This window comes from Aquarana catesbeiana, linkage group LG04 (genome assembly GCF_042186555.1).
Source record: "Aquarana catesbeiana isolate 2022-GZ linkage group LG04, ASM4218655v1, whole genome shotgun sequence".
In the NCBI taxonomy this organism is placed as follows: domain Eukaryota; kingdom Metazoa; phylum Chordata; class Amphibia; order Anura; family Ranidae; genus Aquarana; species Aquarana catesbeiana.
In genome coordinates this window covers 377,236,166-377,252,038 of record NC_133327.1, presented here as the reverse complement: position 1 = coordinate 377,252,038, position 15,873 = coordinate 377,236,166, and the positions used below count along the sequence as shown (strand labels likewise).

Here is a 15,873-nt window from a genome sequence, read left to right as displayed (position 1 = left end):
CTGCATTTCTACAAATGGAGTTAGAGATTTGGTCAGGATCAATGGTGTCTGTCCTCAATGCCGAGAAATACAGGTAGATACTTATCCATCATGCCATACCATCAGGGAGGCTTCTTATTGGCCCAATTTATTCTGCAGCAGAACAACAACCCCAAACATACAGCCAAAATCATTAAGAATTATCTTCAGCATAAAGAAGAACAAGCAGTCATGAAAGTGATGCTTTGGCCCCCCACAGAGACCTGATCTCAACATCATCGGGTCTGTCTGGGATAACGCGAAGAGACAGAAGGAGTTGAGGTAGCCTACATATACAGAAAATCTGTGGTTGGTTCTCCAAGATGTTTGGAACAACCTACCTGCCGAGTTCCTGCAAGTATAACGCACCCAAACTATACTATTAGAGATTGTAAACCTTGAAAATTGATTGCTGGATGTTGTGTTCTCAGGTAGTTGCCCTTGCCCTCCACGATGACTGGATGTACATCCCCTTTTTTTTTACTCACTCCGGTACCTCCACCCCCTTATTCCTCTTACCTCTTAAGCCTATTATTCCTTCTTCCCATCAGATGTTTTGTTGGGATGAGACTAGGGATGGGCCTGATGTTCGACTCGAACATCGGGTGTTTGTTTGTTCATAGAGCAAATGAACATATGGGGTCCTCGCAGGACACCGTGGAGCGCCCCATAATGCACTGAGAGATCACAGTGCATTGAAGGCTGCTGATTGGCCAAAGCACGCACCTGACCTGTATGCACCGTATCACAGCGTGATGTACAGTGAGAGTCATGATTGGCCAAAGGCAGGGTGCTCAGAGTCCACGCCCCACACTATATAAGGCTGCTTACAGGTTGGCAGTGTATAGTGTACATTAATAGAGATTAGGCAGGGTAGTTAGTGGATTGAGCATGCAGTCAAATAGTGCAGTCAGTGTAGTGTATATAATGCAGTGCACAGTATATAGTGCAGTCAGTGTAGTGTATATAATGCAGTGCAGAGTATATAGTGCAGTCAGTGTAGTGTATATAATGCAGTGCAGAGTATATAGTGCAGTCAGTGTAGTGTATATAATGCAGTGCAGAGTATATAGTGCAGTCAGTGTAGTGTATATAACGCAGTGCAGAGTATATAATGCAGTCAGTGTAGTGTATATAGTGCAGTGCAGATTATATAGTGCAGTGCAGAGTATATTGTGCAGTGTAGTGCAGAATATATAACACAGTGCAGTGCAGAGTATATAGTGGAGTGCAAAGTATATAGTGCAGTGCAGAGTATATAGTGCAGAGTAGAGCAGACTATATAATACAGTGCAGAGTATATAGTGCAGTGTAGTGCAGAGTATATAACACAGTGCAGTGCAGAGTATATAGTGTAGTGCAGAGTATATCATGCAGTGTAGTGCAGAGTATATAACACAGTGCAGTTCAGAGTATATAGTGCAGTGCAGAGTATATCATGCAGTGTAGTGCAGAGTATATAACACAGTGCAGTGCAGAGTATATAGTGAAGTGCAGAGTATATAGTGTAGTGTAGTGCAGAGTATATAATACAGTGCAGTGCAGATTATATAATACAATGCAGTGAAGAGTATATAGTGCAGTGTAGTGCAGAATATATAACAGTGCAGAGTATATAGTGCAGTGCAGAGTATATAGTGCAGTGTAGTGTGGAGTATATAATACAATACAGTGCGGAGTATATAGTGCAGTGCAGAGTATATAGTGGAGTCAGTGTAGAGTATATAATGCAGTGCAGAGTATATAGTGCAGTCAGTGTAGTGTATATAATGCAGTGCAGAGTGTATAATGCAGTCAGTGCAGTGTATATAGTGCAGTGCAGAGTATATTGTGCAGTGTAGTGCAGAATAAATAACACAGTGCAGTGCAGAGTATATAGTGCAGTGCAAAGTATATAGTGCAGTGCAGAGTATATAGTGCAGTGTAGAGCAGACTATATAATACAATGCAGAGTATATAGTGCAGTGCATAGTATATAGTGCAGTGTAGTGCAGAGTATATAACACAGTGCAGTGCAGAGTATATTGTGCAGTGTAGAGCAGACTATATAATACAATGCAGAGTATATAGTGCAGTGCAGAGTATAAAGTGCAGTGTAGTGCAGGGTATATAACACAGTGCAGTACAGAGTATATAGGGAAGTGCAGAGTATATAGTACAGTGCAGTGCATATTATATAATACAGTGCATTGAAGAGTATATAGTGCAGTGTAGTGCAGAATATATAACAGTGCAGAGTATATAGTGCAGTGCAGAGTATATAGTGTAGTGTGGAGTATATAACACAGTACAGTGCAGAGTATATGAGTATATAGTGCAGTGGAGTCCAGAGTTTATAACACAGTGCAGTGCAGAGTATATAGTGCAGTGCAAAGTATATAATACCGTGTAGTGCAGAGTATATAATACCATGTAGTGCAGAGTATATGGTGCATTACAGAGTAACAGAGTATATAGTGCAATGTAGTGGAGAGTATATAACACAGTGCAGTGCAGAGTATATAGTGCAGTGCAGAGTATATAATACTGTGTAGTGCAGAGTATATAATACAGTGTAGTGCTAAGTATATAGTGCACTGCAGAGTATATAATAGCGTGCAGTGCAGAGTATATAATACAGTGCAGTGCAAAGTATATAACACAGTTCAGTGCAGAGTATATAATACAGTGTATTGAAGTGCTTAAGGGGAACCCTATGACAGAATTAAGAAAAAAATATCATGGGGAACCCCCCAAAATCCATACCAGGCCATTTGGGTCTGGTATTGATTTTAAGGGGAGTTTAACACCAACATTTTTTAAAAAATGGCATGGGGTCCCCCCAAAAATCATACCAGACCCTTACCCGAGCATGCAGCCTGGCAGGCCAGGAAAGAGGAGGATGAGCGAGCGAGCGCCCCCCCCGCCCCCTGAACCATACCTGGCTGCTTGCCCTCAACATGGGGAGGGTGCTTTGGGGTGCCCCCCAAAGCACCTTGTCCCCATGTTGATGGGGACAAGGGCCTCTTCCCGACAACCCTGGGCTGTGTTTGTCCGAGTCTGTGGGGGTGGGGGCTTATCAGAATCTGGAATCCCCCTTTAACAAGGGGGCTGCTAGATCCCAGCCCACCCCTTGTGTGAATGGGTATTGGGTACATCCTACCCCTACCCATTTACCAAAAATGTGTCAAAAGGTAAAAACCACAAGAGACATTTTTTGACAAATCCTTTGTTAAAAAATAAAAAAAGTGTCCCACAATGTAAATCCATTGTCAATCACGTCGCCCCGACGGACCCGAAAAAATAGCAAAAAAGGAAAACTCTCCACCTGGTATGCCTGGTATGGTTCAGGAGGGAGGCGCTCGCTCATTCCCCCCATTTTCCTGACCTGCCAGGCTGCATGCTCGGATAAGGGTCTGGTATGGATTTTTGGGGGGACCCCACGCCGGTAAAACATTACAGCCGCGAGCAAGTTTAAATTACATGTTTTCCTTTAGAAATGTCATTATTGCTGCAGCATGTTCTATACTTTGCACAGATGTGCCACTTTACAGGCAGACTAAGGGCCCCCCAGGCACAATATTTAAAGGGATATTTCATTTTTATTGTTTCACTTTAAGCATCATTAAAATCACTGCTCCTTTGAAAACAATTGTTTTAAAAAAATTTTTTTGCTTTGATACATGTCCCCTAGGGCAGTACCCAGGTCCCCATACACTTTTTATGGAAATAACTTGTAAATAAACCCTTTAAAATTAGGACTTTTGATTTTTCATGTATGTGTCCCATAGACTTTAATAGAGTTTGTATGTTCACTAGAACTTTTTGCCTGTTTGAGGTGTTCTGGTGCGAACCGAACTGAGGGGGGTGTTCGGCCCATCCCTAGATGAGACTATACAAATAAACCCCATTGTGTACTTAAAAGTGGGGTATGCCAGTACTATCTTACTTAATGTATTTGATGGTTGATATTTTGTATAGTTGCATCCGAGACAGTAGACAGTAGTATACATGCATATGTATGTGTATATGTTCTTTGTACTTTCTTTTGCATTTTAAATAAAGAGATATTGTAAAAAAAAAACAGCATGCAAGTGTACCTAGAAGAATTGATGCTGTTTTGAAGGCTGAAGGGTGGTCACACCAAATACTGATTTGATTTGGATTTCTCTTCTGTTCATTTGCTTTCCATTTTGTTAATTGATAAAAATAAACTATTAACACTTATATTTCTTTTTTAATCTCCAACAACAAATTAAAGAAAAACTGACTTTTAATGTACCAAAAGCAAAGTGGAACTCTACTCTTTCAATCAACATTATTTTTTTTTAATCCTTATGCTACTAGTCTTAGTAAATAGATAGGAAAGTAAATTATATTTACTTAAAGCGGGGTTCCACTCAAATTTTTAACTTAATCTTACCCCCTTCAGTTAATTGCATAGATGTTCAAATGCCGCACGAAATTTTTTTTTATCGCTGTAATTACCTTTATATTGTACTTTATTGTGGCACTTCCTGTCTTTCCTCCCATGGGAGTAGGCGTGTTTATTGCCTATTCCCGGCACCGCACTGTCTCCTGGGAGCTTAGTGTCAGGCTTCCCAAGATTCAGTGCGGAAACAATGATCATGCGCATGAACAAGCTGTGAATGAACAGCATTCACCGCATCCAGGAAATCAATGCTTGTGGGCTTCACATGCCCACAAGCAAGATGGAAACAGCCAGCATCACATTTTTTAAGTTATTCTTCAGTACGAAAACAGACAGAGGCGGAAATATTACACCCAAACTGTGAGTATTATTTTGGGATTAGCAAAGTGTCTCAATGACCTAAAAAAAAAAAAAAAAAAAGAAGATTGGTCGCCGGACTCCCGCTTTAAGTGGTTTCCTGGTTTCACATTAATAGTAATATATCCAAGGAGTCTTCATGGGCATTTTTTTTCCTTTTATCTGGAGGAGGGGAGGAGGGACTTTCCCAGCTAAGCACACCCTCCTGCCTGCACGGCTATGCTAAGGGCAGATGAATTCCAAGAAGTAAATGCTACATGAATCATCTGCCCTTAGTCAAGATGGCCTAGAAATGCTAGAGGGGTGTTTTCAAAGAGTTTTCAAAAGTAAGCATGGAGATATGGATTGATGGATGGGTGAGTTTGCTTTGAATGTGAAAAATGAATTAAATAGCATTTTCGGTTTGTAGTGCTTAGATACAGTTACATTTCGCTTTAAAATATACATATTTTATATCATACATATATTTTTTATTAACTATCCAAATTAATAATTGTGTATAAAACCATAGGGGTTTAGCCAGTTCAGACATCACACATCCTCTATATCAGCCGTCATTAAATGGTGGATCGCGGTCTGAGTATGGACCGAGCGATGCTCCTGCCCGGCCACCAGTGGCTCCAGGCCACCAGTGCAGTGCCAAGAGTCAGCAGTCACTGGTTTGATGGGACTGTGGGTTTCTAAACAGACAGTGACATTGCATGTGTGCGCCCCACCCCCTGCTCCTGACCGCGGCTCCCACTCCAGTCCCAGCTCTCACTCCTGGCCCGGGCCGCGAGTTGGGGGCGTGATGTCACATGCGCGCCCCGCCCACCCCCACTGCTGCTGCTCTGGGCTCCTGGCTCTCACTTGCAGCTGGGCCATGAGTTGGGATGTGACATCATGTGCTCGCCTTGCCCCCCTGCTGCTCGCGGCTTCCGGCTCTCACTCTCAGCTGGGCCGCGAGTTGGGGGTGACATCATGTGCTCGCTCCACCCCCTGCGGCTCCCGGCTCTTGGCTCTCACTCTCAGCCGAGCCGCGAGTTGGGGCGTGACAGCATGTGCTCGCCCCACCCCCCTGCTGCTCGCGGCTCCCGGCTCTCACTGCTTGTGAGATATATCTCGCAGCTTCCGTCCCCTGCAGCTTTCCAATTGTGCTGACTCCTGCAAGCAAGGTATGTGGGGCACATTTTTTTATAAGGTGATCTCTGATGGGCATATTTTTAAATGTACACACTGATGAGTATATTTTTTTTAATGTGCACACTGATGGGCATATTTTGTTGTGCCCATCAGAGTGCCCCTTTACATAAAATGTGCCCATCAGATTGCCCCTTAATATAAAATATGTTAATCAGAGTACCCCATAGTATAAAATGTGCCCATCAGAAAAAATGAAGCGTGACAAGCACAAAGCAACTCTTCTATGAGAACAAATCAGTGATGCAGGTATTAATCTTTATTAAGACTATCCAAAAATATAAGTTACTGAATATAAATAACTATCACAATACAACCCTATTCCCAGTACACATTAAAAGACCTAAAGTCTGGAGAAGGAAAAGGTGGCCACCATTTTCTAGATAAACCTCATATAACTCTCATTCTCACACATACACATACATCAATAGATATTGAACGATCATACGATCTGTTTGAGTTGTGGGTATAAACATCAGGTGATCGGGGGAAATTAGTCAATGGTGATGACTGGCATAGTCTTGTAATGATAGACACATTCGATCACAGGTAGTTTAGCCACAGATGTAGCAATCTTATAGATAGTATAAAGTGCAGGTGTGGTGTAACAGTTCCATATCGTTTCCGTAATACCAGCTTGTGACAATTGCAGCTTCCGTTTCACAATGCAAGCATTGTGTAGTCAATTCAGAGAGAACCAGTCATGGAATAACACAGCAGGTGAAACTTGAATTGACTATGCTTACATTGTGAAACGGAAGCTGCAATTGTCACAAGCTGGTATTACGGAAACGATATGGAACTGTTACACCACACCTGCACTTTATACTATCTATAAGATTGCTACATCTGTGGCTAAACTACCTGTGATCGAATGTGTCTATCATTACAAGACTATGCCAGTCATCACCATTGACTAATTTCCCCTGATCCCCTGATGTTTATACCCACAACTAAAACAGATCGTATGATTGTTCAATATCTATTGGTGTATGTGTGTGTGTGAGAATGAGAGTTATTTGAGGTTTATCTAGAAAATGGTGGCCACCTTTTCCTTCTCCAGACTTTAGGTCTTTTAATGTGTACTGGGAATAGGGTTGTATTGTGATAGTTATTTATATTCAGTAACTTATATTTTTGGATAGTCTTAAAGATTAATACCTGCATCACTGATTTGTTCTCATAGAAGAGTTGCTTTGTGCTTGTCACGCTTCATTTTTTCAGATGTATTTTTAACTCAGAGGACTACTAAATCCTGGTATCTCTGGGCTGTTATTCACTATCCGAGATACCTGATTTACACAGTGTGTCCGTTTAAAAATCCCCATTAAAGGTTTGGGCCAAGATATGGCCAGTATGTTCCTAAGAGGGATTATCGGATAGGTATTTAGGAGTAGTTGAGAATCCCCCTTTGCTTTTTCTTTTTCTTTGACTATATAAAATGTGCCCATCCGCATGCTACTTATTTTATGTTAAGGGGCACGCTGATGGGCACATTTTATGTTAGGGACACGCTAATGGGCACATTTTGCTGTGGCCAGCCGCGTGCCCCTTAACATAAGATGTGCCCATTAGAGTGCCCCTTAACATAAAATGTGCCCATCAGCATGCCCCTTATTTTATGTTAAGGTTCACTCTGATGGGCACATTTTATGTTAAGGGGCACGTTGATGGGCACATTTTATGTTAAGGGGCACTCTGATAGGCACAATAAAATGTGCCCATCAGCATGCCCCCTAATATAAATGTACCCATCAGAGTGACCCTTAACATAAAATAAGGGGCATGCTGAAGGCCACATTTTATGTTAAAGGGGCACACTTATGGGCACATTTTATGTTAAGGGGGCACACTAATGGGCACATATGTCAGTGGGGGCATGCTGATGGGCACATATTATGTTAAGGGGGCACATATTATGCTAAGGAGGCACTCTGATGGGGACACTTGATGTAAGTGGGCACCCTGACGGGAATACCTGATGTAAGGGGGCACTCTGATGGGGACACCTGATTTAAGGGGATACTCTGATGGTGGCAACTGATTTATGGAGGTAGTCTGATGGGGGCACCTAATGTAATGAATTACCCTGGTAGGGGCACCTGATGTTAGGGGGAACACTATTGGGGATATTTACATTTACAGAGTATTACCAGAGTGTGTGTGGAGGAAACAGTAAGAAAAGCAACAGAGAGTGTGGCCTGCAGAAAAAAAAAGAAAAGAAGACGCGTACAATCTTTCATGGCACAGACTTGTGATTCAGACCTTGGCCGGACAAAAATTTTAGTTACTGGACCTCCTTGAATTTTAATTCACTACCTCTGCTCTATACCAAATGTCGCCACTGCCCACCACTGATATTAAATATACACAATTTTATATAATATTATATAATATAAGATATATAAATAAACAGTACAGTTTATAAATATTTAAAAAAAAATATATTTAAAGGACTGATTTTGTGTTATGTGTACCTTAAAAGTAAATTTTCTTTCAATTTCTCAGTGGAGGTATTGTAATGTAGATATGGCACCCTTTACTACAAATTCACCTGCACATGAACCTTATCTGATAAAAATATATAATGTGGGTACTCGTATTGTTTTATGCATTATGCAAATATCTGCAGAAGGACTCAGGATAATTACAGCACTGACAGAGTAATACAATTCACAAATTAGAGAAATTATGCTTGCCGAGATATCATTCAAATATGCACCATTTTTTTTTGCTTGCTCTTTCTGCCACTTTGAAATGTAATTAGTCCTGCTTATCTTTATTTTATTACAGGCTACCACCAATTTGTCCAATTGAAGGTCGATTCAGTCCACAAAGTCAGGATGCAGCTACTCTCCGTGCTATGCAGTATAAGAGAGGACTCTTACATGAATTTCGTAAAGGCAATGCAACTAAAGAACAAATTCTCCTCCACAATTTGGTCCAACAGTTACCAAAGGCAATTATCATTGGTGTGAGAAAAGGAGGAACTAGAGCCTTACTTGAGATGCTCAATCTCCATCCTGCAGTTGTCAAGGCCTCTCAAGAAATACATTTTTTTGATAATGATGAGAACTATGCCAAGGGTATTGAATGGTACAGAAAAAAGATGCCCTTCTCTCACCCACACCAAATTACTATTGAAAAAAGCCCTGCATACTTCATCACAGATGAGGTTCCAGAAAGGATTTATAAGATGAACTCTTCCATTAAGTTACTAATCATTGTTAGGGAACCAACGACAAGAGCCATTTCTGACTACACACAGGTGTTGGAGGGTAAAGAGAGGAAGAACAAGACCTATTATAAGTTTGAAAAAATGGCCATGGATCCCAACACCTGTGAAGTGAACACAAAGTACAAAGCAGTGAGGACCAGTATCTACACAAAGCATTTAGAGAGGTGGCTGAAGTATTTTCCCATTGAACAGTTTCACATTGTTGATGGGGATAGACTGATCACAGAACCGTTGCCAGAACTACAGCTGGTGGAAAAGTTTCTTAATCTGCCACCCAGGATAAGTCAATACAACCTGTATTTTAATGCTACCAGGGGATTTTACTGCTTGCGTTTTAATATTGTCTTTAATAAGTGCCTGGCAGGTAGCAAGGGACGCATACATCCTGAGGTTGACCCCTCAGTTATTACCAAATTGCACAAATTTTTTCATCCTTTCAATCAGAAGTTTTTCCAGATCACTGGCAGGACATTTAACTGGCCCTAATTACTACTGTCTACAACACTATGTGTTGCACAATGCTTTCCGTAAAGTCTATAATAGGACAATTATGCACTTTTCATTGACACGTTTATTAGAATATATGTTGTTTATTTCTTTAATAAATGTAATTTATGTATGTGACCAAATATTTAAAAGGGATCAGTTTCTACTGTGAAGTAATAAAATAAGTACCCTTCCCAAAGTTTTAGCTAAAATCCCTATAACTATTATAAAGGGGGAGACATTTCAATATAAAGCTTATTAAAGCAGAACTGTCAGGTTGAAAATAAAAGGATATATTGTTGAAAACAATTAAGCTGTTCTACAACATAAAAACAATGTATTTCCAAACCCAGCACTGTCCTCTGTTAGCAGCACATGTTACAATTGCTACTGGCAAATATGACATACTGTATTATTATTAGTTCATTCCTACCACATGGATGCATCAGCTGACTTACATACTTTCTGACTTTCTTAGCTGCTTTGAATAAGGCAGTTATTGGCTCTAAATTTATGGTCAGGAGAGACAGATCCCATCAGTTGACACATTCCTGGATGTCTATTACTGTGATGTCAGGGAAAAAAGACCAATCCAAAAGGATATCAAGAAACTGGTTCCTTTTTTTTTTTTTTTAAGAGGATCAATAAACCTAGGCTATGTTTATAGTTTTCAAATGGTGGTCTTTAAACTGTTGGTGCTCTCTAGTTATCTATCCTATTCAGCTAAGGGCAGTGATGCCATTGGTAGCACATGACAGCATAGGGTTGGAATGCCTTGCTGTTTGCGCAGTTGCCCCCAGACCCCTAAGACTAAATACAAAAATAGGGAGGATCCTTTCTGGTACAGCAAGGTTGCATTCAGATAAGTTTCATAAGGGACCCTTGGAACATCTTTTCAAAACATTCAAGCAACCCACCCCTAGCCCTTACTCTAAAAGGGTGTACTCCGTATGCACTTCCACATCTATTGGGCTTTCCTCTCATGCCAAACCTAGGCTATGTTTATAGATTTTAGATAATGGTCTTTGAATCACTGGTACTCTCTAGTCATATATTCTATTCAGCTAAGGGCAATGATGTCACTGGTGGCACATGGTAGCATAAAGCTGGAATGCCCTTTTTTTTTGCGCAGCTGCCCCCCGGCCTCTTCAATTAAATACAACAGTAGGAAGCATCCATTTTTTTTACAGTAAGTTTGTATTCACATTTTTGGATTCAAAAGGGACCCTAGGAATTTCTTTTCAAAACTTTCAAGCAACCCACCCCGAGCCCTTACTCTAAAAGGGCATACTCCGTATGCACTTCTACATACATTGGGCTTTCCTCTCACACTACACTGACCAGAAATTTGCATGCAATGTTAATGCTGCACTCATTATTTTCAATTGATCTACATAAACAACACTAGCCAAGTGAAACCTTTAAAATGGGTACTCTTCTACATACGACTCCCATGTGAACATAAGCTAAGTAGCAGCGAGCTCTGGTCACTAATCAAAGAGTGAAGAGTAGATGGTAATGAAGTGGTTGTGTGTATGCATGTGAGTTAAGGATGGAACGTAGTGGTCTGAAGCGGCATGGAAGAGGAGAAATTAGTGTAATTGGGCAGAGTATAAAATAAATCAGATGAATAGAGAAAGAGAAGCCAGCTTTATGGAGTAGAGAAAGCTGTGCAGACAGGGTGAGACCAGTTTGTAGTGAGAGGAGTTAGAAAAGGGCCCGAAACAGGAAGCTACATCTGGATTTGGGTCCCAATTTTCATAGGGTAAAAGTGAATACTGACATATATATGTCCATGGCATCTGTTATTTGATTTAAAGTGGATCATGGACCATAGTAATTTAAATCAACTGCTTTATGCAAAATAGCTACTCGTAACCAATCAAACATATGCATATAAAGGCTAATTATTTGGTCTTTGTATAAGTATATCTTGCAGAACACATTATAGCCTATTTTATGTTGCAAGCCAATTTAGACTAAAGGCCGGTAACCAAAGGCTGTTAGTGTCATTCAATAGGAGCTTTAATAGCTGGACTGCTATTTGTAGTCTCATCATAACTGCAAATTCATCTTAAAAAATGAAACACTCCAGATATTTTATTGAAATATTTGTTTCTTTGTAAAATGTGTCTAAAGAACACAAAAATCTATTATATTGCAGCTTACCAGTCATCAGATGTAGAGGATGCATTTGTTTTAATTTATTCAGGCTAGGGACATTTTCAGCAAGCACAGAAATTACCTTTTAGTCTATAGCGAAATGCTGCACCCCAATCAGTTTCTGTGAGTTTAATTTAAAGCACAAACATGTCTTTCTTGTGTAAACTACTAGTCCCATCGATCCATTATGGAATGAATATAAACAAAGGCAGATATGTTTGAAGCCCAGTCTGTGTGAAAATCATAGCTGCCCTCATAGATTAAATGGAGAAAAAAAGCTTAAACACAAACAGACAGGAAGTGTGTTATCCACAGGATTACCAGGTGAAAATAAAGCCTAAAAAAGCTTGAAGAAAGAAAAGTAATATAGCCATTACATTTTATGGCCAGGAAAGCTGCAATATATTATATATATTTTTTTGTGGTATAGATATGCTTAAAAAAACAGAGAGAACAGTAATATTGGAGCTGCCATTGTTGACATGTTTTTAAAGTGCAAGTTCCAAAGTTGACATGTCTTACCCTGCCCTACCTCTTGAATCTGATCTGAAAGATGTACTGCGGAATGGAAATTCAGACATTTCAGACTTCAGTGGCTGCCTGATTGTTGCAGTTCCTAACTAACTAATTAGAGAATCAGGATCAGGATGAAAATTTGCAGTTTTTAGAACAAGTAAGCAAGTACAGTTACTATATTTCTATTCTCCAGGGTTCACTTGTAACTATTGTGCATTTACTGTAAATATACACTTTGAGTTGTCACTGTATTATTTATCTGAAAGCAAGTTTTTGACATGGCTCACATTTTTTACTTGCCTGCTGTTTTTTTTTTTGAATATTTTATTTAATTTACATATTTTAATCTGCTCCATCTAGTGGCCATCTTTATATCAGGGAACATTTTTAACACCCTTACTATCTTCTACCTAAGAGCAGACGCCATACAATATCTGCTATTTATACTTTTATTAGCCATAAAAGCTTCCTATGTGCCCCTCTCTGATTTCACTTCACTTTGTTACTGGAGCTGGGTTTTCTCTGACTTCATTGAAAGGAAAGCCACCTCCTGACTGCCTCAGAGCCCAATAAGGGCAATTTCACTGCACAGTATAAAATCGGTTGGTATAGCTAGGCTATGAGGTCATGGAATGTCACGTTATGCAAAGAGTAGTAATTATGCAACAAGCAGAAAATCACAGCTGCTATCATTTTCAATGTTGTGTGCAGTAACCATACATTTGATTGGCTGCTTTGGATTTCTACATTCTAAACATAGTCATCTTATTAAACACTTGAGTCCCCAGTGATGTTTTAACTGGGCTAGCAGTTAATTGTCATAGCACCATTTTTAAATGGTACCTGGTCTAGATTGAAATTCCAGACAACAGTGACCTGTTAAAATCCTGCTACAGATGCTCAGTAGAGTGCTCCATCGCAGCACAGTACAATGCCTTCACATGATCTTTGAAGATGAAGTGTTGTGATGTGAACAGTGATATCACAGCACTTCAGTCCAGAAATCATCTATACCTAGGGCAGAACTGGATTCAACTTTGACATGATTCCCCTTGCAGCAACATATAAATGGAATGGTTATTTATTTCTGGTTGATTAAAGTGAGCATGTTGTCAACATTTCATGGGGGCTGGATCAGCTGTCTTAAAGAAAATGAATTTAAAAAGATAGGAAATTAAATAAATCAATCACAAAAAGAAAAAAACTAAATATTTATTCTCCTATTTTAATCCCAAAGTCCCAACAATTACATTGAAGGCTCTGAAAGTAATTTGTGTTTATTATTTGAGCTCATGTGAGTGCAATGTCATTCAGAATTTTGCAAAATTGTGAAAATGTTTCTGTTAATTTGCATCTGCATGAACTCAATTTGTTCTTATTTAATGCTATAATAAAGCTGAACTCCAGGTAAACAGCCAAATTCATGATGAAATATATACATAGGAACTGTTTTATCTGCCAAAGGATTTTTATCTCTGCATATTCAGTTCCAATATTTACACAGCTCTGCCATAACACACAACCTGTATGGCAGGGGAGAAGATGTAAGTTTGCTCTGATGCCATTTAGTAATTCTTATACCGCATACACACGAGCGGACTTTCTGGCAAACTTGGTACGGCGGACCGGAGTCCGTCGGACAATTCGATCGTGTTTGGGCTCCAGGGGATTTTTTTCCCCAAAAGTCCGACGGACCTAGAAAAAAAAATTTTTCAAATCTTTCCGACAGACTCAAGTCCAGTCGAAAAATCCACTCGTCTGTTTGCTAGTCCGACGGACAAAACCGACGCTAGGGCAGCTATTGGCTACTGGCTATCAACTTCCTTATTTTAGTCTGGTCGTACGTCATCACGTACGAATCTGTCAGACTTTGGTTGATCGTGTGTAGACAAGTCTGTTCATTCGAAAGTCTGCCCATGTGTACGCGGCATTACAGGTCTCCTTTTCACCCCCATACGGTGACTAGACAGCAAAAGGAAATACAGCAGACTGATGACTCTGTCTCTTCCTATCAGTTTGCTATTTGCACTGCAGCACAACTGATTGGCTCCTTTTACTGCTTCTGCTGAACCTTATCTGAGCTCTGCTATATAGGGACTGCAAGGGCCTAATACCAAGTCTATAGCATATAACCAACAAAACATCTTCTTATCTGAGCCACTAACTAAGCTTATGTAATTTGCTGACAAATAGGATGCCCCCTAATGGGTTTCCAAAAGCAAACATGTATGCATTCTATCAGCTATCAGAATTTTCTAATTTTGAATTAACATATCTAGTAATAGAGACCTTGGCAGGAGGTTCTAACCGTTGCCTAGTGCCTAAACTACTGGACAGATGTCAGGGGGAGTGCAGTGTGCTGAAGTTGGTCTACCATTATTTGAATGTTCATGTCATGGTCCTGCAAATGTAATGCATACATCACATTGCAGCAGCTCAAATTCTACTCCAATATCATGGGCATTTATCATCTGTATGAATTAGGCCAAATGGAGCTACATGTGCACTGACTGAGCCCACAAACATCTTTATTCCTGAGTTCCCAATATTCAAGGAGATACTTATTGGATAGAAAAATTGCTGGCAGCTCATCTAAGTGCTGAATTCTAGCAGATAATGTCTAACACAAGCCTTTCCTGCAGATGATCTGCATGCGTTTGGGCACCTTATAATAAAAATTTTAAATATTTCCAGTGAAGAGATAATACTATTTTCATATTAATCAAACAGTGCGTGTCTTTTCCTGTTCCAAAGTTCCTGTGGTGAATTTGCACTAGTAGTTCATAGTACAAGTATCTGTCACTCGTAGCATGTTGACTATATCAGAAGACATACTGTTTCATTCCCCTCAACACGTATCTGTCTACTGGAAGAATATGATGTATATATTGTAAATTTTATTGTACATATCGGTTTCACATTAAGTAATTATATTTTGTAAGTATGACTCTTTAAATTATTGTGAAAAGTTTTATTGTGGTTATATAAAATGGAATGAATTACATCACTACATGTAGATTTCTTTGCATTTGTCTTTCCTTTATGGATACTGCTAAAAATAAACAAGGAAAAATACTGTCATCTTTTAATGAGTTGAATGGCCTTTTTGCATAAGAGTGAATAAAAATGATGTGTGGTAACCAAGAACAATGAACTAAAGTGTACCTTCCAACATTGCATGGTAGTTTGAACAATGGAAAATTATTGGTAAATAGCTGATATGGTTTAGTGAAAGCATACCCAGATACAGGGCGCTGCAACAAACCTCTGCCTTTTGGTATTCACAGGTCATTCAGGTGCTGGTTCCTTGCAGCTAGTCTCTGCTACAACAAGGAATATTGAAAAATAAGAGTCATACTCTAATAAAGAGAAAAACACATGTGGGAGAGACGCATGCGCTGCACACCCCAAAACAATAATGGTAAAAAAAATAAATTGGACAGTTTCCCCGGTGGGGCTTTAGACAGCAATATCTTGAAATCCAGAATAATAAAAAATGTATAAC

At 39.7% G+C, this 15,873-nt stretch overlaps 1 protein-coding gene across 4 annotated transcripts in view; it reads left to right on the top strand.

Annotated features, from left to right (window-relative positions):
* Window positions 1–15,449, top strand: part of HS3ST5 (heparan sulfate-glucosamine 3-sulfotransferase 5) — a 478,882-nt gene extending 463,433 nt beyond the window's left edge. For all 4 annotated transcript variants that reach the window (XM_073627113.1, XM_073627112.1, XM_073627111.1 and 1 more), the window contains one exon: window positions 8,759–15,449. In XM_073627113.1, the coding sequence (XP_073483214.1) occupies window positions 8,759–9,689 (931 nt within the window). In that variant the 3' untranslated portion in view covers window positions 9,690–15,449. The remainder of the gene's footprint in view (window positions 1–8,758) is intronic.
* Window positions 15,450–15,873: the final 424 nt, after the last annotated feature.